The sequence below is a fragment of the Pantherophis guttatus genome, chromosome 2 (assembly GCF_059756535.1).
Source record: "Pantherophis guttatus breed Tessera chromosome 2, ASM5975653v1, whole genome shotgun sequence".
Taxonomy (NCBI): Eukaryota; Metazoa; Chordata; class Lepidosauria; order Squamata; family Colubridae; genus Pantherophis; species Pantherophis guttatus.
The window spans coordinates 124,376,085-124,398,966 of NC_142064.1; the positions used below are offsets into that span (position 1 = coordinate 124,376,085).

Below are 22,882 nucleotides of genomic sequence, written 5' to 3' on the forward strand. Positions count from 1 at the left end.
GGTTGGTCTAAAACTGAATGCTATGGAGATTGATATCTAAACAGTATTATTAACCATCATAATTACATTCCTCAGTAAGGATACATTAAATTCATCAAAATATTTATATTATAATATGACATCTTTCCAACTACACTAAGAACCAGGGTGCAGTCAATACCCAAAAATACATACTTTCTAGAATATTGCCCCATGTTTTGCATCTCAAAAAATTAAGCATAGAAATGCATGCAGTCACAGCAAACTGCACACAAAGCAGAGGTGGTATTCAGCAGGTTCTGACCAGTTCTGGAGAACCGGTAGCAGAAATTTTGACTAGTTCAGAGAACTGGTAAATACCACCTCTGGCTGGCCCCGCCCCCATCTATTCTCTGCCTCCTGAGTCCCAGCTGATCAGGAGGAAATGGGGATTTTTCAGTAACCTTCCCCTGGAGTGGGGTGGAAATGGAGATTTTATGGTATCCTTCCCCTGCCATGCCCACAAGCCATGCCCACCAAGCCACGCCCACAGAACTGGTAGTAAAAAAATTTGAATCCCTACCACTGATAGGATAAATAATATTAAGGAAGCAATGTTTGCAAAAGAGTGCAGAGTCCAGAGTACAAAAAAGGTAATTTTAATAAAAGAAATGAATAGAACAATGCATGTGAAACTGGAGTCGAATCAAACCTGTGACACAAAATGAAGAGTTATGAAAACAAATTTGCACAGATCCTGCACAAACCTTTCCCCTCCATTTGCAATGGGGGGGGGGGGAGAATGCAAAGAGTTACCTGGAAACTTTTGACATTCAGGTTTCTTTGACCTTCAGTGGCCACTTTCAGCCTAGAATCCAGTCCTTTCATCAATGATTCTGTATTACGGACATATTGCAAGTCCCGGTAGGTCCGAAGATCCAGCACTTCCATGGATTGGGAGATGTTCTGTACCTGCTCAATGGAGAAAGAATACTGACGTTAGATTGGCAGGATCCTTCAGCTCATTGTTTGGATCATTTTATGGGATCAAAGAAAGCCAGTAGTAACCCAAGAACTCAGGCAACCCTTTTACCTCAAAGGAATTTTGCATGATAATGGATGAAGAGGTATTTTTGAACCCAATAATTTTGGAGCAAATGTACTGATGATTTCCCCTTAACTTAACGACAGATGTCCTACTTGGGACCAATCCACAGCTGACAATCTGTCATAGGCAGAATCTGTAGTAGGATGAATGAAGAGTGAGGCAAGCAGGATCCTTCCACTACTTTTTTTTTTTTCAGAGCAGCCCCCACTAGTTTTACAGACCAGATTGTTTCATATTCCTGGTTCAATAAGCTCACAATGAAGCATCCTCCTCGGGGACCTGAGTCTAAACCTGCCGTCTGCAGCACCAGCTGGAATTCAGCTCCTTTTGCCTGCTTTGCACCCATGAAATATGGATGATAATGGAACCAGGTGGAGCTGAATACTGATGAAAAGTGGAGAAGGGGAAAGACAATGCTCCTTTAAACGTTTGTCTTTGAAGGAAGGAGACATGTTTAGGAAGGAGTCCTCCGCTTCCATCGTAGAGGGCAAAATATGACCTGGATTTGGGTCTAAACAAAAGCATGGGCATTGGAACATAGGCAAATTGTAATGTTCTGGATGAATCTTTGTTCCAAACTTGAAGTAAAAAAAAATTTTTTTTCATTTCGTGCATACCCCAATTCCTTATCATCGTTGTCTTTTTATAGGAGGCTATATACAGCATCACTTATCATGTAATGATATGTGGGAATGACCTTGGGAGAAAGGGGGAAGAGCAACAACCAGTGGAATGGTCATTTAAGAGGTAGCTTAACCCACAGAAGGAATGCAGGCATGGCATATACTGTATCTCAGAAGGGAGTGAAACTTGGCTTCTTGGGCTGCAAAAGGAATGGGGGAGAAATGTTCTTTTAAATTTGCAAGATTTTGCTAATGTAACCTTTACAATAAGGTAGTCCATAAGGTCAACTTAGTCCATCTAGTCATGCTTTCTGTTTGGACAACCATGCTAGGCTGGTAGCTTTATGTGTTTTCTATATCCTTTTGGGATTAACTATTATAATGGAATGTAGACAGGGGGTGAATTCCAGAAAAGTTAAGAGGCAACTCAGTCCAGATTTTATGTGTGGGAGAAAGAGGGTGAAGATAGATTAGATTCCTAATAGTTCACGGAGTATATTGTAGAGGCAGATAATAGAGTGAGATTTGTCTATAGGTGTGAATCAATAAAGAACTCAGCTTGGATGAATCACCATATGTCATTCTTGGTTTTGGACATGAAAGCTGTGACCACAATATGTTAAATCTATAGTAGAAGGAGTGACAGAACCTGGGGGCAGAGTTAAAAGCGGCAACAGCCTAGAATCCCATTATAGCCACAATTAGACTAAGTCCAACCTCCCACCTTGAATTATTAACCCTTATCTGACTCCAAGCAGATGCTGACCATTAGCTAAATAGATTCCTGTGCTTAGGCCTTTTAGCAATAAATCAGTTTAACTGGACCTTCACGTATGGAGGTCATGTACCTGGTCTTTTGCATCTGATAAAATCTAAGGACCAAGAAGGAACACCATATTCAAATTCGGGGACACTATATCTCCAGGACATTCTCCAGGGAGCTGTAAATATTTTTATACTTCTAGAATTGGAGAACAGGACAGGACAGAAGAGAATAGGCATGAAGAGTGCTGCTGATCCATAGAGTGGTCAAGGGTCGGACACAACTGAATGGCTGATGAAGATGACTTCTAGAAGTTGCATTTGTGGTCCCTTCGATGGAGTTTATACTAAAATAACAAATACATGAGGTGCATATGTTTTTCTTTTCTAATTATACATTTTTTTCATGTCATTGAAGGACATTTTTTCATGTCTTTCTATCCAAACTACAATCATGAATAAATCTAAACATTTTTCAAGATAAAAGGTAGCCTTCACAGTCTACTGAGCCACAATATTCTAATCAAGGTAAATATCAACCAAAGTTGGCATGTTGTGCAAATGCATTGCTTGACCTCGTTAAAAGCTTTGCAGGAATTCAGCCAGTATTTCATGTTATAACATTGCTGTTGCTGGTTGGTAGACCACAAGATCTTGGTTGTTTTGGTTGCACAGAAGTGATCCATACAGCACTTTATCTACCTGAACACTGTTTTCTTACCCCCACCCCCACCAAATAATCCTGCCTATTTTTTCCTTTCTCCCACTTCCCTACAACAGTACTTATTTATAAAATGCCTTCACAACCATTTTCATTTATCTATGAAAGTTTGTAATAATACTGCCTGTTCTTAAAAGTACAACAATGTTTATCTCTGTCTTCCCTTTGCCTATTCTTATGGTTTCCGCTCCTGAGTGGCAGGTTATGAATACCTGTCTGTTAAATTGGGCCATATTAAAGGTAAAGGTAAAGGTTCCCCTCGCACGTACGTGCTAGTTGTTTCTGATGTGCTCATCTCCATTTCAAAGCTGAAGAGCCAGCGCTGTTCAGCGATATCTCCATGGTTATGTGGTCAGCATGATTAAACACCAAAGGTGCACAGAATGCTATTACCTTCCCACCAAAGGTGGTCCCTATTTTTCTACTTGCATTTTAGGTGCTTTTGAACTGCTAGGTTGGCAAAAGCTGGGACAAGTAGCGGGAGCTCACCCTGTCACACAGCACTAGGGATTCAAACTGCTGAACTGCCAACCTTTCTGATCGACAAGCTCAGCGTTTTAGCCATTGAGTCACTGTGTCCCCCAAGTTGGGCCATAGGGACAAGATAAAGGATACTGCTGTCCAGGAAGGTCCTTCTCCTAGCAATGACTTGTCTCTTGAATACCTTGGCCTTTCGGTATTGGATGATTTCAACCTCTAGGCCCTGGGGATGAGTCTGGGTACAGTTATTGACTTCTATAGTGATCATTGGTTAGTCTGGTTTAACACTCTGAGATGGTGATACCTTGGACCTTATTTTCTTCTCTGAGGTAGTATGTGGTGATCTCAATATGGAAGATTAGCTCTTTGCCATAGCCAGATCATTTTCTGGTTCATATGAAATTAACTGTCACTTCTGTGGAGTAAAGCGGACCATTAGATGATGTGCCCCAGAGGTCTCATTGATTTTGATGGATTCTGGATAGATTTGGGGGGTTTGCCAGTGATTTCAAGAGCAGTGTCTAGTTTCCCTATTTTTGACAGCTATCACACAGTTTCTAACATTCCCTTTATTGGTAAAGTTGGGGGCAACTATAGAGTGTCCCAAAAGAAACAATTAATCTGGGAACTTTCAGCCAGGGTTCAAACCTAGATATGTGATGGAGATTGTTTGCTCTTTGGTTATTTAAATGGGGATAGTCTGCTCCTCTTATTCTTTTTATACCTCTTAGTAGCCTTTGATATAATTGACCATGATATTCTCTCAGATCCTAGGGAGGGCTAGGACTGGAATCACTACTTGATGCTGGTTTTATTCCCGTCTTAATGGGCTCTCAGTGGTTGTGGGAAAAGAGAGATTGCCTTGGTAAATGCTCCTTTGTGAGGTGCCCAGGGTTTAGTTCTGGGGGAAGCAATCTATATAGTGTTGTTGTTTTTTTTTCTTTTGCTTTAATTTATATGCCGCCCGTCTCCAGAGACTCAGGGTGGCTTACAATGCGTTAAGCAATAGCCTTCATACTTTTGTATATTTATACAAAGTCAGTTTATTGCCCCCACAATCTGGGTCCTCATTTCACCTACCTTTGAAAGGATGGAAGGCTGAGTCATCCTTGAGCCTAGTGAGATTTGAACTTGCAGTAATTGCAAGCAGCAGATGTTAATAACAGTGCTTTAGTCCACTGTACTACAGGCTCTAGTATCATCAATGCACTAATGCTTGTATATGATCAGTGCAGGAAAGGCCATCTATGTCTTTGTTCCACGCTCTGGAGGCAAATTAGGATGTAGATGGAATGAAACATGTTGAAGTTGAACTGAAGCAAGACTTGTTGTTGTTTGTACATTTAGGTCAGTGATGGCTAACCTTTTCCGGACCGAGTGCCCAAAGCGTGCATGTGAATGCACACAAATGTGTGTGCCTGAACCCCTAAAATTCAATGCATGCACAGACTCCACGCATGTGCCCTGCCCATGCACCCCATCTCCCACGCATACACACACGCCCCCCCCCCACACACACACCTCCTGTCCCTGTGCATGTGTGGCAGAGACCCGACATGGATCTAAGTGCTCTCTTACCTCAGTACAATCTTTTGATAATTGAAGGGTAGGACTGTCTTTGGGGGTGGGGGGGAGTTCTGGACTTGTGGCTACTGTTTGACAGACTGGTAGAGGCTATGGCAGCATAGGGATTTTGCCCAACATTGGCTAATGTGCCAATTGAGGCCCAGCTGGGATGAAAGGATCTCACTACAATAATTTCAGTCTTTATATCTATTTGTTTGGACTATTATATTGTGCTCCACAGGAATCTGCCTTTGAAGACTATCCAGAAGGTCCAGCTGCTGCTGAATGCAATAATCCATTTGTTAAAACTAGCAGTGCTTGTTATTAACATATGAACCTAATGTTGTAGGCTCTGTGTGGCTTCTGGTGGGTTTCCAAGTGCAATTCCAAGTGCTGTTTTTAATCTATCTACCACCTCCAACTAGAATTAATCCACCTGATCCATATATCCCAGGAGAAGCTTAGTTGGTTCTTTATTCCACAAGGTGAGAGAGACTTAGTTTTGTAGTTATTATTTTTCAGTGGGAGTATCCATTTATTATAACAAATCAGGCGTGCCCCCACATTGCTGCCTATTCAGTCATTATTAAAAACGGAGTCCTTCTGAAGGCCTGAAAGATTGTGATCTATGCACAACTGTGGATATCGATATTGTATTGCCTTGTTTGATACTTTAAATGATTTATATGTTACGGGCTTAGTTCTTAATTTTGTGTTTATTGGGGAGGATTTATTTATGTTGGGTTGGGTTTGTGTTGTCACATACTATTATTATTAATGGCTGAGAGTCAGATTTGATTATGGCAGGCAGAAATCTGATAGATAAATAAATTCCATAATTGGTTTGAGGAGTTATAGACAGATATTGCTTATCTATCCCCTTGCATTCTGAAGCTCTTTTTTGCCTTGAATCTAAAGTTCTATGCAGCCCAAATTCATATAAGCTATGCAAGGAAAAAATAGAACTAAGGGCCTTCTTGTAGTAAGGCATGCTAGCTTTCTAAAGCTGAGCCCAGATTTTCCCATCTCATGGCAGCTCACAGGTTTTAGCTGCAGGAATGGCAAAGGCTACCCTTTCATCTACTAAGATGCCTGGTTGGTGGTTATAATTTTAATTTCCTCACTTTCCATGTAAACAAAATGACATCATGGTGCAGGAAGAGACTAGGAAGCAGCCTTCTCATTGATTTTGCAGATTCTACCCTTGGTTGGGTTGGGCTGTTCAGAGGAAGTTTTGTGGAATCAGAATTGCTGACAGAGGAAAAAGCCTCATGGCAGCCATTGTGAAACAGATGGTAGCAGGAAATGAAAAGAGGGAAACTGACTGTGGTCTCTGTGATCATTGACCACTTCCACTACCTCAATATTTCAGGTTCTGTTTCTCTATATAAGAAACTGACATATGAAGGAGCATTCAGACATATATACCTCCCTGGGCACTTGAAAGTGACAAAGCTCATTAAAAACTAACTATCTCTGTCTTCTTGCTTGTTTTGCTTCTAACTGGATCTTTTGTGGGATCCATTTTATATAATAAAGCAAGTATAGAATGCATTTTGACTTACTGGCAAACAACAAGAATTGGACCTGCTCTTAATTGAGTTTGTCAGGGAAAGACTTACATTCTTTCAGCATCAATTCTCGGAGCAGCAGTAAATGTATTCCTTTCCATTCTAGTTGGTTGGAAAGGAAGGGAAGGGAAATCTCCTTAGTCTTTGCCTTCTGAAGCATGCAAAGTGATTGAAATAAGATAGGCATTTACAGATCAGCTAGAAAACAGGAATTCTACCGATGTACCTCTGTGTTTAATAGGGCTTCTCCCAGACTCTCTTGCCTTGTTGTGATTCATGAAAATAAGCTGCAGATTGGTACACAAATTTGAAGCCCTGCCATACCTCAATCTATCTTGTGTTGCATGCCCAGCCTATTTTATTGTTAACACACTTTCCTTTTGCAGTTTCATTCTGTATAACTTCCAGGTCTTTTTCACATTCTTTCATCAAGTCCAGGGCTTTTCAGTTCAGCCCATGCCAGCTAGTGACTAAGCCTAGAGAATCTCAGCCCAGGCTATCAGAAAAGGGCAGCCAATTAACACTCACACTCCACACTCATACAAGCAGCTCTCAAAGTGAGCAGCTTCCTTTTTGCCACAAGTCCAGCACTCAATCGGTTTATAAATCATCCTCTTTTAATGACCCCATAATCCCTTGCAGATTATGAATGGAGCTGAATATTTGAATAGAGCTGAGTGTTTACTGGCCAGATGCCCTTCCTGTCACCAACGCTGAGGTTTTTTTCAGCAGGTATTTTCTCAGTGTGCCCAGAGAGAGAAATATCTGCCTTTACCTAGGATGGAACTCACAGCCCTCTGATTGTGATGTGAGAGCTCCACCTCTAGGCCACCGCACCACTCACCCAATCAGCGTTTTTTCTTTTAAATTGCCTTTTATAAACTCAATCAGTTTATAAATGGCAATTTTAAAAAAAATTAAAGAAATACAAAAAAAGTGTCTTCGTCCAATGCAATCCACGAATTTGTACCCGTATAACTGTGTGTATCTGTTTATGGGTTTGTAATGGCATTCGCTGAGATAATCCAGTAAATGCACAGGTGTAATGGACTGTTTCTGGCAAGCAAATGCTTCTAAAAGTAGCTTCTTCTTTTGAAAGAAATGTAATATTTAGGATATTACTGTACAGTGTATTACTGCTGCTTTGCAGGCAGAGATGAGACTGATGAAAGTGCCTGTGAAGTTGCAGAGCTATATAGTGGATCTTAACATCAATTAATCAATCCCCAAATGTCTTTTGGAAGCCATCAAGTTGAGTGAATGACCTGGTTCCAGAAAGCCCTAAAGCAGAACCACTGCTAGGTTCTCTCTTTTTTTTTGCACTAGACATTAGTTTCCCTACAAACTTCAATGAGCTTTGGTAACTACAACAAAGTAGGAATGGAGCACTGAAAGGTTTCAGGAATATGCTGCCAGCAGATCCTCTGAAGCATGAAGGGGTATCCAACCCAATTTTGTGTCGGCACAAGAATCAGATAGATATGCTGTCAAAACTGAAAGGAATATGATGGGCTTCACTAGGACAGGAAAGACACAGAGACATAGTGAAAAATGGTGAGGTGATAAATTGACAATAGTCAGTCAGAAAGTTGACAAAGGATGGATGGGGCAGGCTATGCAATTTCAAAGGCATTTGCAGGAGAGGGGCAAATGGTGAGAGTCATGACATCATGATGCAAGCTCCACCCCTTCTGAATATGTATCACATACAAAAAAAGGATGCGGTTTGCATTACTATACTTATATTGCCATTTTGAGGGAAGCACTGAATCTTGGAAATGCCTCTGGCTTCTGATTTATTTGAGCTATGAAGATTGCTTTTTCTCATGAGATAGGCCTTTTTCCACCCTGATTGAAATTCCGTGAAATACTAGTTCTGCCAGGAATGTCCCAGCCACAGCCGCCATGTTATCTCAATAGAACTGAAGCCACTCCTACTTCACTATTACTGTAAATAGCCAATAAAAAGGTAGTCTGCTTTGTGAGACATTGAAATTATTACAACATGAACTGTATGATACTAGAAATTAACCTGCAGTATAATTGCCCTACATAGGTCTTTTATAGAAACATTCCATTCCTTTTGAAAATAGTGTACGAATTCGCTCCCTTTTTCCACATGTAAACGTACAGTATATTAAAGGCAGTACATTGTTATTAGTATGATAATGATAATGAATGGCTTCATGCCATGTGTTTGTGTAAATGGACAAAAGAGGGAGTATTTGAGATCTACAGTGGTACCTCGGTACTCGTTGTTAATTGGTTCTGGGAGGCACAATGACTACCAAAAATGACGAATAGCAAACTATGTTTTCCCATAAGGAACAATGTAGTGAGTCACAAGGCAGCTGACACTGTCAAGTTCTAGCTTGTGCATTGAGTACCAAACAAACAATGAGTACCGGGGCAAAATGTTTGTGACAAAATGCATTGAGTATCAAATTCAACGAGTTTCCAAGCAGTTGAGAACCGGTAGCAGAAATTTTGAGTAGTTCAGAGAACCAATAAATACCACCTCTGACTGCCCCTGCCCCCATCTATTCTCTGCCTCCTGAGTCGCAGCTGATTGGGAGGAAATGGGAATTTTGCAGTAACCTTCCCCTGGAGTGGGGTGGGAATGGAGATTTTACAGTATCCTTCCCCTGCCACACCCACCAAGCCATTCCATGCCCACCAAGCCACACCCACAGAACCGGTAGTAAAAAAATTTGATATCCCACCACTGACTCAAACTTAGTCTGGGCAGCTACTGTACACTTGAGTTGGTCAGAGACATTCCAATATGTGAATGGATGTAGTTTTTAATTTTTAAACTAGACAATCTGTGCCCCGTTGGATCATCATTTCAGAGATATTTCCTTACCAGATTCCTCAATGACATCTACAATGACAGAGCTTCTAATGTACTGTCTTTTCTTGAAAAGTTGAGATAAATTCAGAACTACAGTATATCTGGCTTGAAAAGAGCCCACGTTGAACTGTATAGCACAATCAAACATCAACACACGAAATGTTTTGTAACATTTTGTATTATGTAATAAATTGTCTCACAATAATGTTGATATCAGAAAATGCTTTATAAAATTTGTCAAAATTAAATTCCATGGGAATCTTGCATTTTGGATGCATTCTGTAAGTTAACCCATTTGAAGTATCTTGGTCCAAAGGTTTTGCCCTATGGTGCATTCTTTTGCCAAGTTAAAGGTTACAGGAATCAGTGTTTTAGTAGAATATAGATTAAACAGTGAAAGTGGTAAACCTGCATTTGTTTCAACATTGCTGAATCAGTGCATAAAAGTTGGGGGGGGGGGACAAGCACTGAATGTGTTTTCTGGTCCTTAGCATCACTCTTCCAGCTTCAATTTCTCCACAAAGTGCCAAGATGGGGAAAGAAGGAGTAAGGTTACCACTTGAGTGACTGAAAGGTTTATCTTTTTATCACAGGAAATACCTCCTCAGAAACCTTGATGAAGATAAACAGGGATCAGTCTCTGTGTTGAGACAGAAAAGGTCCAAGTTCATCTACCTTTATTAAAAGAAATGAAGGGCAAAGAACTAAAGTGGATGCAGTGTGACTGGGGAAAAAAAATCTTAGAAAAGTTTCCCTTGATTGTACAAGGCTCACATAACCCACTATCTCAACTGTAATGGCCTGCCCTACCTTGACCTTTTCTTGACATTTTGTTTCCCAGTCCAGCAGGCTTCCATTTTGAATTTGGGCTCTTCTGCAGCATCAATTCAGCATCAGTGTCAATTGCTCTATTTCAGTTTGTGTCTAAGTGAACCCCTTCTGCTACCTCCTGGGATGTTGTGCACTTTTTAGCTCCATTATGTAAACGTTTCTGAGAACAGGCTTCCCTCAGCACATTTTTAAGACTCAGCATTGCAACTTTCTGCCCAATTCCCTTCAGCTGTTACTTGCTTTCTTCCTCCTTCCCACCCATCACTGAAGTATACCTTTTTTTTTAACACGAACCAGACGTTTTCCCTCTTCAATTCAGCACAGCACAAGCTATAAAGCTCTTTTATTTCAGGAGCCTTAAAGAGACTCGATTGCAATTCGTGTTCTTTAAATGGATGTTTATTTATTAACGTTGCCCTAGCTGGTACTTTACAGCCATGGCTGCGGCCTCTGAAGGGAGCTATTTAAGAGGCATTTTGCAGCATGTTATAATAAAAGTTTAATCAGCTACCAACCCCCAATTTCTTTATGTATGTAGGGGTAGAGGAGGAGCAAGGGTGCATGACAAAGCAAGGAAAAAAGACACGAAGCACAGCTTGCACACAAGACTGTGGAGAGTCATTTGAACACATACACACACATCTATGCATTAAGTAGTGGCATTCACAGCTTGAAAATGACATTGAAATCAATATTAGTGACAAGGAGGGGGCTACTCTCTGTCTCCACTTCTTTCTTAAGTACAATTAATTATTCAAATAAATCCCAACTAAAGAAATGGGCAGCCTTGGTCAATCCAGTGATTGCTGAATGACACTCCCAACATTCCTCCTATCAGCAAGCTGGTTGAGATTATTTGGCATCATCTGCAGGATGCTTGTACTCCATTCTTGATAGGGGCACCGTTGCAAGAAGCCAGAGCAGAGTTTATTCTTACTGCTGTTCTTCACATTTTAAGATTAAGGGCAAGACTTAAGGAGTCAAAGAGCAAAGTTCAAGATCATCTGATAGCAAGGCTGCTCATCAAGACCTAGCATAACCTTCTGGAAGACACATAGGTCTCCTTGAATTCTTGTAGCTTAGTCTATTTTTCAAAAAAACAATATCTCATATGCTATGATTTATCCTTGACTCAGCCTTTCACACATCCTGCTCTCATTCTCTGTAACAGCTGGACATCCTCAAGCAGCTTTGGGTTATCAGGAGGGTAACACTGTACCCTGATTTGTAGATGACAGCTTAAGTTTAAATTAAGACTTCTATCTCTGGAGTTGTGTGTTGCAAGCTGAGTTCAAAGATATAGATGCAATGAAAGGGGTAGCTCTAAAACTGCTGGATAAAGATAGTCATGGAACGGCAGTTTAAACAAACAGTGCTCATATTTTTACCACTCTGTTGAGATATATTTGAATTATATTCAAATGAGGGTAATGATTTCTACATTTGTGTTGCTACCTATAAATGAACATGAGCATATTTTCATGAAGTTGCATCTCCATGTTCTATTCCTCCCTCTTCATACTGACCTTACCTCTCCAAATTGTTGACTGGCAAATGAGGCTCAAGTCTCCAGAGAAAACTTAGGGCACCTAATACACAAACAAATGTGTGTTTGCACACATAAGTAGGAAATCAATACAATTTGCAATTTCCAAATGTCCCAGACAAGTTCTGGAGAGAATATTGGCACATGCAAGGAAGAATTGAGGACCTTAACTATGAATCCTTCTGGATGATGTAAACCTCCATCCATGAGTTTGGAATCTTTGCTTTCACTAAAAGCTCATTAACTATGAATCCTTCTGGATGATGTAAACAAGACTTGCATTCTTCACTTGAACTATTTTTTTAAGGATCAGTGGTCTGAGCCAAACTTGTTGGTTTATCTATGAAAAGGGCATTTTCCTTCCTTATCCATCTCCCTTCCAAGTATTTCAATCTCAGTCAAGGTCAGAGAGTCACTCTACAACCCGAGCCTCCTGGGCTCTAGGGGAAATTTATAGTTATGTTGTTCTGCATCATCACATGGAAAGCTTTTCTCACTGGTCCCCGACACAAACTGCCTTTGTGGCTTTCTATGAGTAGAGATATCTGACATTGGAAAAGATTTATCCTGACCAAGACAATACTAGAAGACAATTCCTTTCCTTGGACTTGATAAACGCTTCCTCCCAAAGTGAAGCGTCTATATATCTGAGATGTAAAGGTCACTGGATGGATTACTCCCTTAAATTGCCCAGCCATGTAATAGATGAGGGAAGGAACAACAGCTGCCTTCTTAAAACCTATATCTTCCCAGATAGTAAAGTCAGCAGTAGCCCTTTCTGTACTCCTACTGTCACAAGAATCAATGACATCCTATCTTTGAAACTCCCTCCCCAGAGACGGGTCAACTCATACCAATTTTTTTAAAGACACAAGCTGAAATCCTTTTAATTGGGTGTTGTAAGCCCCACTAGGTAGAGCAGACCAAAACAATAACTACAACTATATTTAACAGAGACAGGTTATAATAACAGAACTTTGCCAGCCTGATTGTGCTGTACCTCCTACTCCTCATAGTTCAATGAATTACGGAGATGTCTGCTTCTGAACTTTATCTGATGTTCTGAACTTAAAAATGCTTTAGCTCTTTTTGTATAGACAAAGGTTTCTGCATATTTCTGTCAAGGTCACCTCCCTGACTCACTACAGACATTTTAAAGCAGATGTCAGACAGCCACATATCAAGAAGCTTTAAGTTATACTACTGTCCTGGATAATGGGTTGGATTTGGTAGCTTTAATAGCTCCATGAATTTTAGAATACAATAATTCAAGGTATTGATAAAGTAGAATTTGCTATCAGATGTGACGGTGACTAATCAACTAAGGTAGATTTTTAAGGAACTACAGCAATCAGTGGAGCATTGACTATCATTGACTACTAGCTTTGATGGTTATGACTATCTAAAGAAACACTTGTAGCAAATCTTACACTTCAATTGCCAGGAAGAAAAATATGGAAGCTACTGTTCTTCTGTCCAAGCTTGTGAAGTCGCCAAACATTTCTGTTTGGCTATTATATGACCAAGAAATCAGTGGGACCTCCATACTACCACTATTTTGACTTCAAAGCCAAACTATTATAGTTTTCAATATGTATAGATCTCTTTCTGTGTCCGTGCCTTCAAGAATTTTTGATTCCTGGTGACTCTCTGGACTAGTCTCTGCAGTTTTCCTGGCAAGGGTTTGTTTTTCTTTTTTTAAATTGGTTTGCCCTTGCCTCCTTCTTAGAGTTGAGAGAGAAGGACTGGCCCAAAGTCACCTCCTGGTTTTGTGCCTAAGGTAGGACCAGAACTCACAATCTCCTGATTTCTAGCCTATTGCCTTACTCACTACTCCAGACTGGCTCTCATAGATCTTTGCCATCCTTGAAATGCAAGAACACCACGAGCCAATCTATATTTCCCTTCTCTCTTTTCAGCAGACTAATAGGGGAATTGAAAGAATTTCATTCAATCAATCCTCTACCTCCTGAGCTATAATTATTCAATCTCCTTAGTCCCATCATTTTTTAAGAATAAAGAAAATGAATTGGTAGCACTTCTAGCCTCCTTCCATATGCTTTTCAGCAAACAGTCTGTTTCTATTTGGCAGTTTGCAACAGCAACAATTAAAAAAAAACCTTAAAAGTTGCTTTACGAGGAATTTCTAGTGATGATTCATGACAAACTAGATGTCCTTAAAGGAGTGAGGATAACATTGTGGCAGAGATCAGGAGTGAAACCTGGCCAGTGAAATCTCTCCAGAAAAAGGAGAGATAGTGAGCTTGCCCACTTGTACTCTAGATAGTTGCTCCTCATGAGTAGTCTGAAGGAATTTTTGTGGTCTGCTCATGAGTTGAGCAGCTGGGAATTAAGAAATTTCAATTAAGCTGACAGCCATAATGCAGTTAATATGAACATAAGGGTGTGTGTAACAGCCTCATTTATTAAACACTTTCAGATATAACTGATTTACAGCTAAAGAGAGATTTTCTAAGTAGCAGGATAAAATTTCTACTTGGTGAGTTATTTTTTCTGGTTTGTAATGGAATAAAGAAAAAAAGATTTTTAAAAAATTAAAACTTGGCAAAAAGTTTAACAGGAGTCAATGTAAGACTAAACAGATGGGATAGTTATTTTGAAAGATTTTTTTTTTCTGAAAATGCCTTTGAATAAATTGGAATTTAAATAGACAAACAAACTGGACCTTCATGTGACTCTTTTTTGTTTACTATTAAAGAGTGAAGATAATTAGCAGATTCTACAAAACAAAAGAAAAAAGTAATATAAGCTAGATTGTGATGCTGACTATAACTATGGAGATATTGACTGAGATGCTGACTATAATTAAGGAGTGCTACTTGAGATGAAAATATTAAGGGCAGGGAAAAACAAAATAGGGTGAAAGGGAGGGGAAGCTTGCCTTTTTTTTTCCTTTCAAACACCTACACTTTTGGATTATAATATCATAATGGCAATCATCAGAAAAGTGGCAAAAACAGAAAGGAAGAGAGTATTGCTAGAACAACCTACAGAGAGAGGAATTATTACAGCTTTGATTCTGAAATTATCTGAGTAACTGGGCAATAAATTAATGGAATCACTTTATTCTAAATTGAAAGTGTTTGAAAAAAAATGGATAAAAGACTTGTCAAAATGAAAGAGGAGATGAAAGAAAAAGGTAAGGTTATGGAAAACTGTAACAAGAGTCTGGGGATGTAAAACAAATCAATTGCAAAGTGGAAATTTTCAGAGTAACACAGAAGTTATAGACAGAGAATTGGAAAAAAAAAAAACATAATCCGGCTCTACTGGAATTAAGAGAGAAGGAACTTTGAGATTTTGAGCAATGCCATAAAATTATATTAGAAGAAAAATATTATTAAAAGGTTAGTCCTTTTAAGTTGATAATAATAACTTTATTGTCATTGTACATGTATACACTGTATACCCATACAACAAAATTCACTTAACATCCAAAGACCAGGTCCAACACACATAACAATCCCCAAACACACTCCCATCCACCACAATTCCCCACCCCTAAACCACCCAAACATCCACACAACAGACCAAGTAATACTGTCCAGCAGTTCACTGATGGTGGCCCTTTAGTTCATTGTTCAGTGCAATTATAGCTCTGGGATAAAAACTATTCAGAAAATGTATAGTCCAAGTTGTAATTGTTCTGTTTCTTCTGCCAGAAGGCAACAGTCCAAAAAGATTGTAAGCAGGATGGGAAGAGTCTCTGAGAATGTTATGCAACTTTCTCAAACAGTGAGATTCGAAGATGTCGTCCAGGGCTGGAAGCTGGAGCCGGATGATATTCTGGGCAGTTTTAATGATTCTCTGTAGAGCATTTTTGTCTGCTACAGAGCTGCTCCCATACCGTGCAAGAATGCTGTATGTCAGGACACTCTCAATGGTTTTGCGATAATAGGACAGAAGTAGATGCTGAGATAGATTTATCTTCCTGAGCATTCTCAGGAAGTACATGAGGATTATACAGAGGCAGAAATATAATTGAAATATAGAATAAATGTTAGATTTTTGAGAATAATGTTCCAAGGAATGTTTTGGTGCACTTTCTCAGGAAGAAGACATAATATCAAATCTTGTAGCAGCATTTTAATACAAGACTGAAAAATGATAATACAGACGTAATTGTTTTTAAAGTAATTCCTAATAGAATTTTACATAAGAGAAAAGAGGGGGAGGGGTTTTGACTGAGAGATTAAAGCAGAAAAAGATCCCATTTCAATAGGACAAATTTGAAATGTGATCTTTTTTTTAAATTGTTAAACAGAAGGTATTTCAAATGAATTCTGTTCAGGTAGGGAATTCCTAATAAAATTCAAAGAGCTTGAACTGACGGTTGAGCTCCCCAACATGATGATTGTGGGAGATTTTAATCTCCCGTCAGCCGGTGAGACATCTGAGTTTGTTTGGGAGTTCATGGCCTCCATGGTGGCCATGGACCTGACTCAAGTTGTACAGGGCCCAACTCACAGCAGTGGACACACACTCGACCTGATTTTTATCGCTGGGCAGTGGATAAATGCTCGGGGTAGGGGGGAACTTTCTATTCAACCCCTGTCATGGACTGACCATTCCTTCCTCAGGCATGACTTTCCATCCACCAAGCCACACCGCTGGGAGGCGGAACCAACTCGTTGGTTCCACCCCAGGCGCCTGATGGACCCTGATAAGTTCCTGACGGAGCTTGGGACATTTCCCACTGACCTTTCCCGCGATTCACCAGAGGTCTTGGTGGATGCCTGGGAACAGGCTGCCACCGGGGCGCTGGATCGAATTGCCCCTTTGCGGCCTCTCCGCCGACAGGGATCCCGGTTTGCTCCTTGGTTTTCCATGGAGCTACAGGAGATGAAGCGTCAGAAGAGATGCCTAGAGGACCATTGGAGATCCTCCCATGCCGAACCTGATCGAACACAGCTAAGAACCCATATTAGGTCTTATCTTGTGGCAATGGAAGCGGCGAAACGGGAGTATTTCGCCGCTCTCATTGCATCTGCAGAAAACTGCCCAGCGGCCTTGTTTCGCGTGACCCGCTCCCTCCTCAATCTGGGAGCGAGGAAGGATCCCTTACAAGGCAGTGCTGAGCATTTTGTGCAATTTCTGGAAGACAAAGTCGCTCAGATCCGGACGGGGTTGGACTCTGACTGGGCAGAATCCGAGGAGGGAATGGGAGCAAGTCTTGAAGGTGACATCTGGGCTGAGTTCAACCCTGTTTCCGTAGAGGAAATGGACAGGAGAGTGGGGAGATTGGGAGCCTCCACATGTTTGTTGGACCCATGTCCCTCCTGGCTTGTCGTGGCAACCAGAGAGGGGACCGGAGACTGGATCTGGGCAATTACTAATGCTTCTTTGAGGGATGGGGTCTTCCCTGCTGTACTTAAGGAGGCAGTGGTTCATCCCCTCCTCAAGAAGCCAGCCCTGGATCTGGCCTCCTTAAACAACTTTCGTCCTGTCTCCAACCTTCTCTTTGTAGCGAAGGTTGTTGAGACCGTGGTGGCTTACCAACTCCCACAATTCCTGGAGGAAGCTGATTACCTAGACCCGTACCAATAGGGTTTCAGGCATGGCCACAGCACAGAAATGGCATTGGTCACCCTGGTGAATGATCTCTGGCGGGCCCGGGATGGGGGTTGTTCCTCTATTCTGCTGCTACTTGACCTCTCAGCGGCTTTTGATACCATCGACCATGGTATCCTACTGTGACAGCTCCGGGGGTTGGGAGTAGGGGGCACTGTGCTACAGTTATTCTCCTCCTATCTCTCGGGCCGTACGCAGTTTGTTTGGGCGGGGGGTCAGAAATCCTCCCCTAGGCCCCTCACGTGTGGGGTACCACAGGGGTCGGTTCTCTCCCCCCTGCTCTTTAACATCTATATGAAGCCGCTGGGTGAGATCATTCGTAGTTTCGGGGTGAGATATCATCAGTACACTGATGATACCCAACTGTATATCTCCACCCCGGACCAACCCAGGGATGCCCTTTCCGTGATGTCTAAGTGCCTGGAGGTGGTACGGGTCTGGATGGGTAGAAACAGTCTCAGACTCAACCCCTCCAAGACCGAGTGGCTGTGGATCCCGGCATCGCCTGATTTAGGCACCCCATCACTTTTGATGGGAGGGGAGTTACTTACTCCCTCTGAAAAGGCTCGCAATCTTGGCATCCTCCTTGATTCACGGCTGTCCCTGGATCATCTAACGGCCGTGACAAGGGGGGCCTTTGCACAGGTTCGCCTAGTGCGCCAGTTGCAGGCTTTCCTAGACAGGGATGCCCTCCGTACAGTCACTCAAGCTCTCATTGTCTCTCAGTTGGATTACTGCAATGCCCTCTACATGGGGCTGCCCTTGTGGTGCACCCAGAGGCTCCAGTTGGTCCAGAATGTGGCCGCACAGGTTGTTAAGGGAGCTTCCCATTACTCCCATGCAACACCTCTCCTGCGCGAGCTGCACTGGCTGCCAGTGGCTTCTGGATCCGCTTCAAGGTGCTGGTATTGACCTATAAAGCCCTACATGGCATGGGCCCGGGATACTTGCAGGACCACCTCCTACCGGCCTCCCACTGCCCAGTGTGTTCACATAGAGCCGCCCTCCTCCGGGTGCCGTTGGCCAGACAATGTCGGCTGGCAACCCCTAGGATGAGGGCGTTCTCTGTGGCTGCACCGACCCTCTGGAATGGGTTACCCATCAAGCTCCGGATGGCTCCTGATCTCCACACTTTCCACGCTGGCCTGAAGACATGGCTGTTCCAGCAAACTCCCTGATCAACTACGAGGTTTTAATTTTGGGGATTTTAAATTTTCATATTGGTTTTAGGTGTTATTGTTGTTGTTTTATTTGTGTGAGCTGCCCGAGTCCTTCGGGAAAAGGGCGGCATATAAATTTTAATAATAAATAAATAAATAAATAAATTAATTAATTAATTAATTAAATAAATAAATATTAGGAGAGTCAAATGGAGGTGCCATAGATAAAAACTCCAACAGGTCCAACAGGAAACTGATTGGGATGATACTGAACTAGGCACTACAGATATTGATTTTTCTAAATTTTTAGATTAATTATGTATTAGAAATGATTAACATGGAATATAAATGAAGTAAATGCTCCTAAAAAAAGAGAGAGAAAAATCATTTGATAAAATGAAAACAAGATATAATTTGCCTATATGAGACATGTTTTTTTTTTTTTTAATGACATTGTTAAGCCCCAGGGAAATCAGGAGGTTCAGGCAGTTCAAATGAGTATAAATATTTATTTTCAAGCTTAAACTCTCTACAAAAATCTGAGCTGCTAATGGTCAAGGGAAACGAGCAGGAATTAAGAAGGCGTTCAAGATGGGCTGGACTTAGATCTCTTGCAGGCGCACAGGGACTCATGATTTATGATGTGTTTGACCCCCGCCTCCCGCTCAGCCTGGTCATTTCCTACAGACATAAAATATTTGATTGATAAAAATGTGGGTGAAAAATGTACTTCAATGGCAGATGGCATTATTCTGCATATGAATACCCAGGTAAAACTAGAACATATACTGACTGGTGAGCATGGCAGATTTGTTGGGGTAGAAATTTATTCATTTTATTCGTTCAATTTATATGCTGCTCATCTTGTGGTTCAAGGCAATTCTGAGTGGCTTACAAGGTAATGAAAAATACAGATATAAAAACAATTCTAAATATAAAAAATGATTGAAATTGTTAAAGATTTTAAAAGTTAATTTGCACTGGATTAAAACTTTAGTATTGGGAATTTATGCCCCAAATGAGGTCCAAGCATGATTTTATAAAGGACTTGTCAAGAAATTAATAGATTTTTCTTATGAAAATTGACATTTGATAAGAGATTAGAATGGTTTCCCATAATTGGTTAGAACTTGTGAGAAAAATATTAAAATTACTCAAAGCAAATTACTAAAACATATTTGATTTAAAGCTCAATTTAGAACTGCTTAATAAATGGAAAAAGAAAATAAATTCAGTTCAAGAGAGCTTGATTTAGTAGTTAAGGTGCTGGCCTAAATATCAGGAAATTGGTTAACCTATCATGAGATACTAGAATTTTGTCAAGGGAAATTCTATTAAGAGAAGAACTGGTGGCAGAGGGATACAGTTGTCAATGGCTCTCTGCCAATTATTAGAGAGATTTAAAGTAGACAAAGAATTTATGGTTTTGGACAGTCTAAAACTAGATTTGAAATAGAATACAAATGACGAACATATAATTGCTAAAATGTATAAACATTTGTTGATCTTTGAAACAGAAGAAAAAGGATGCATAAGTAGTCCTCGAGCCGGTTACTATAGGACAGTGATGGTTAACCTTTTTGTCGTCGCGTGCCAAAAGCATACCACACCCATAATGCAATGCGCTTGCACCACCACCCTGCGCGCCCAGTTCCCCCGTGCATGTGCACGCGCCCCCTGTGCCCCCCCACATATGCATGCATCTCCCGCATGTGCCCAACCCCGTGTATGCACAGCAGAGACATGAAAACCAGCTGGCTGGCAGGAGGCGAGCGCACATGTGCGGTGGAGCTGAGCTAGGGCAACAGCTTGCGTGCTCGCAGAGAGGCCTCTGCATGCCACCTGTGGCACGCGTGCCATATGTTCGCCATCACGGCTATAAGAGAGTGGTGTGTAATATTCTAAACCATGAATTCAGAAAAATGGAAGGTCTAAGACCTAAGTCTTATATCTGGATGGGAGAAATGCAAAAATATGTTTGTTGATTTGACTTGGGAGAAGAGGTTAACCAAGAGGACTTCTACAAGGACTGTAGAATAGCAATGAGTCAAGGAGAATTAGTGGCTTTGCTGTGACTTTCAACATCAGAGTTAAGAATATATAAACCCAGTTCCCCCAAAGAACAACAGAATGGAGGAGTGGATCATGAATGGAGGGGGGAGCTTGCAAAATAGCAAAATTAATCTGTGTGATCAGACAATAAGACAACAAATACTTTTCTAAAAGACTGGAACCCCTTTTGCTGAAAAGAAAAAAAATGAATTGGTGATGACAGATTTGGTGATTAAAAAGTATTGAATATGGGAAGAAGAGAACTATGTTGTAACTTTAAAGAGTGAGAAGTAATGAATTCATTTGTAACTGCCCTAAAGAAGATCAGAAGTTGTCCCATCTATTTTCTTTTTCTGCCTGCACTGTCATTTCTTTTTCTTCTTTTATTTCTCTTTACTCTTCAATTTCACACTATATAATTTTATGTTTATCTTTTACCAAAGTGAAAATCATTAGAACCAGAAAAACATGAAAAGGTTCAGGCCTGGAGCTGACCCAGGTATTACAAAACACTGATGGGAAGAGCCCTACAATTTCCATCATTTGGCCACAATGGCTGGAAAATTCACAGAGTTGTAATCATTGTCGAGTACCATTTTAAAAGAGTTTTTGCAAGGGGATTTTATCAATCCCAATCTGTGTTATTTTATTGTGCTTCTCAATCCTGGTGGTCATTTTGAATATTTTAATTTTCTATAGGCCATTATGGAGACCCTAATCATGGATGGACAGCAGACCATGGAATATAAATACGCAGGACTATATTCACAAATTACTGTGATCTCAGCAATTGGCAGTGCAATATATTTAATGACTCAATGAATAATAAATGCAGCCCGATGGATGGGTTTTTTTTTCTCATTCAGCTCTTTTCCCATCTTTCTTTCCTCCCAAAAAAAAAACAGGAATGGTGAAAGGCAACCATCAACACAAACAGCAAGAGGCATGTAAATTGCATCTAAAGTATAGTCAATGTTTTTGCCAGTGTGCCACAAGTCAGGCCCATGGTATAAAATAGTGCTGGTCTGGTGCATGAAGGCTTGGTAAAGGAGTTAGTGCTTTGACTGAGCTGGAGACTGGATAGCAAGGATTTGATAGGATAGAATTAGACCTGAAGCTTATAGTATAGCCAGCTAGGCTTCTGTTCACAAGCTTGAGAACCATTCACCCCAAAGTTTGATGACACAGGACTGAATCCGAGTGACATTCGCACAGTGACTCTTCCCCCTTCATTCTCCCTCAGTTCCATACACTTTCCCAGATTTCTTCCAGATACCTTGCAAAACATTGTGAGCAGACTGGTGTAGAGGAAAATAGTGATGACCTTCAATAAAAATAAGCAGAAATGATTGAGAAAATAAGAATTTAGCCCATGAAAACAGGAAGGTATAAAAAAAGAAAACCATGAACAGTAATAGTATTACAGAGTCTGAAGGGACTTTGGAGGTCTTCTAGTCCACCCCCTGCACAATCAGGAGACCCTATACCTGTATCAGTAACATAAGTTGTGTTATTTCCTAGTATAGTCTACCTGGAATTGACATGGGTTGACTGCAAGGGTTACAGTAAAAGGAGGAAATTTGCCCAGGTGATACTGTCTATTTCTTAACAGCAACTGAAACATTTGTTATCCCAATCTTTTAAGCAGCTTAACTGTACATCTCAACTCTGAGCCATCCAGGTCAGTAGTGTCAATAGTGTGACCCAGTGTCTGGTGGATGTTCAGGTCTGGATGAGAAAGAACAGATACAGGTTTAATCCTGACAACACTGAGAGCTAGTGGCTATTTGGGTTATCTGGATTTACTTCTTCGTAAACTAGAAAAAAGTGGGATCGGCAGCATCACCACCAGATGAATTAGTAACTGGCTGACAAACCATACTCAATGAGTAGTCCTTATTGGTACTACATCTACATGAAGGGAAGTAAGCAGTGGGGTACCACAAGGTTTCGTTTTAGGCCCAGTACTCTTCAATATCTTCATAAATGACTTAGATGAGGGAATAGAAGGGGAACTCATCAAATTTGCAGATGACACTAAGCTGGCAGCAATAGCCG

At 40.9% G+C, this 22,882-nt stretch overlaps 1 protein-coding gene across 7 annotated transcripts in view; it reads right to left on the bottom strand.

Moving 5' to 3' along the window:
* OLFM2 (olfactomedin 2) overlaps positions 1-22,882 on the bottom strand; it is a 245,883-nt gene that overhangs the window by 44,028 nt on the left and 178,973 nt on the right. For 3 of the 7 annotated variants that reach the window (XM_087886655.1, XM_034419341.3, XM_087886658.1), the window contains exon 3: positions 775-930. In XM_087886655.1, the coding sequence (XP_087742781.1) occupies positions 775-930 (156 nt within the window). Of the gene's footprint in view, positions 1-774; positions 934-1,051; positions 1,198-22,882 lie in introns of those variants that run through there. The other 4 variants (XM_034419343.3, XM_034419340.3, XM_087886657.1 and 1 more) reach the window with 2 other exon arrangements.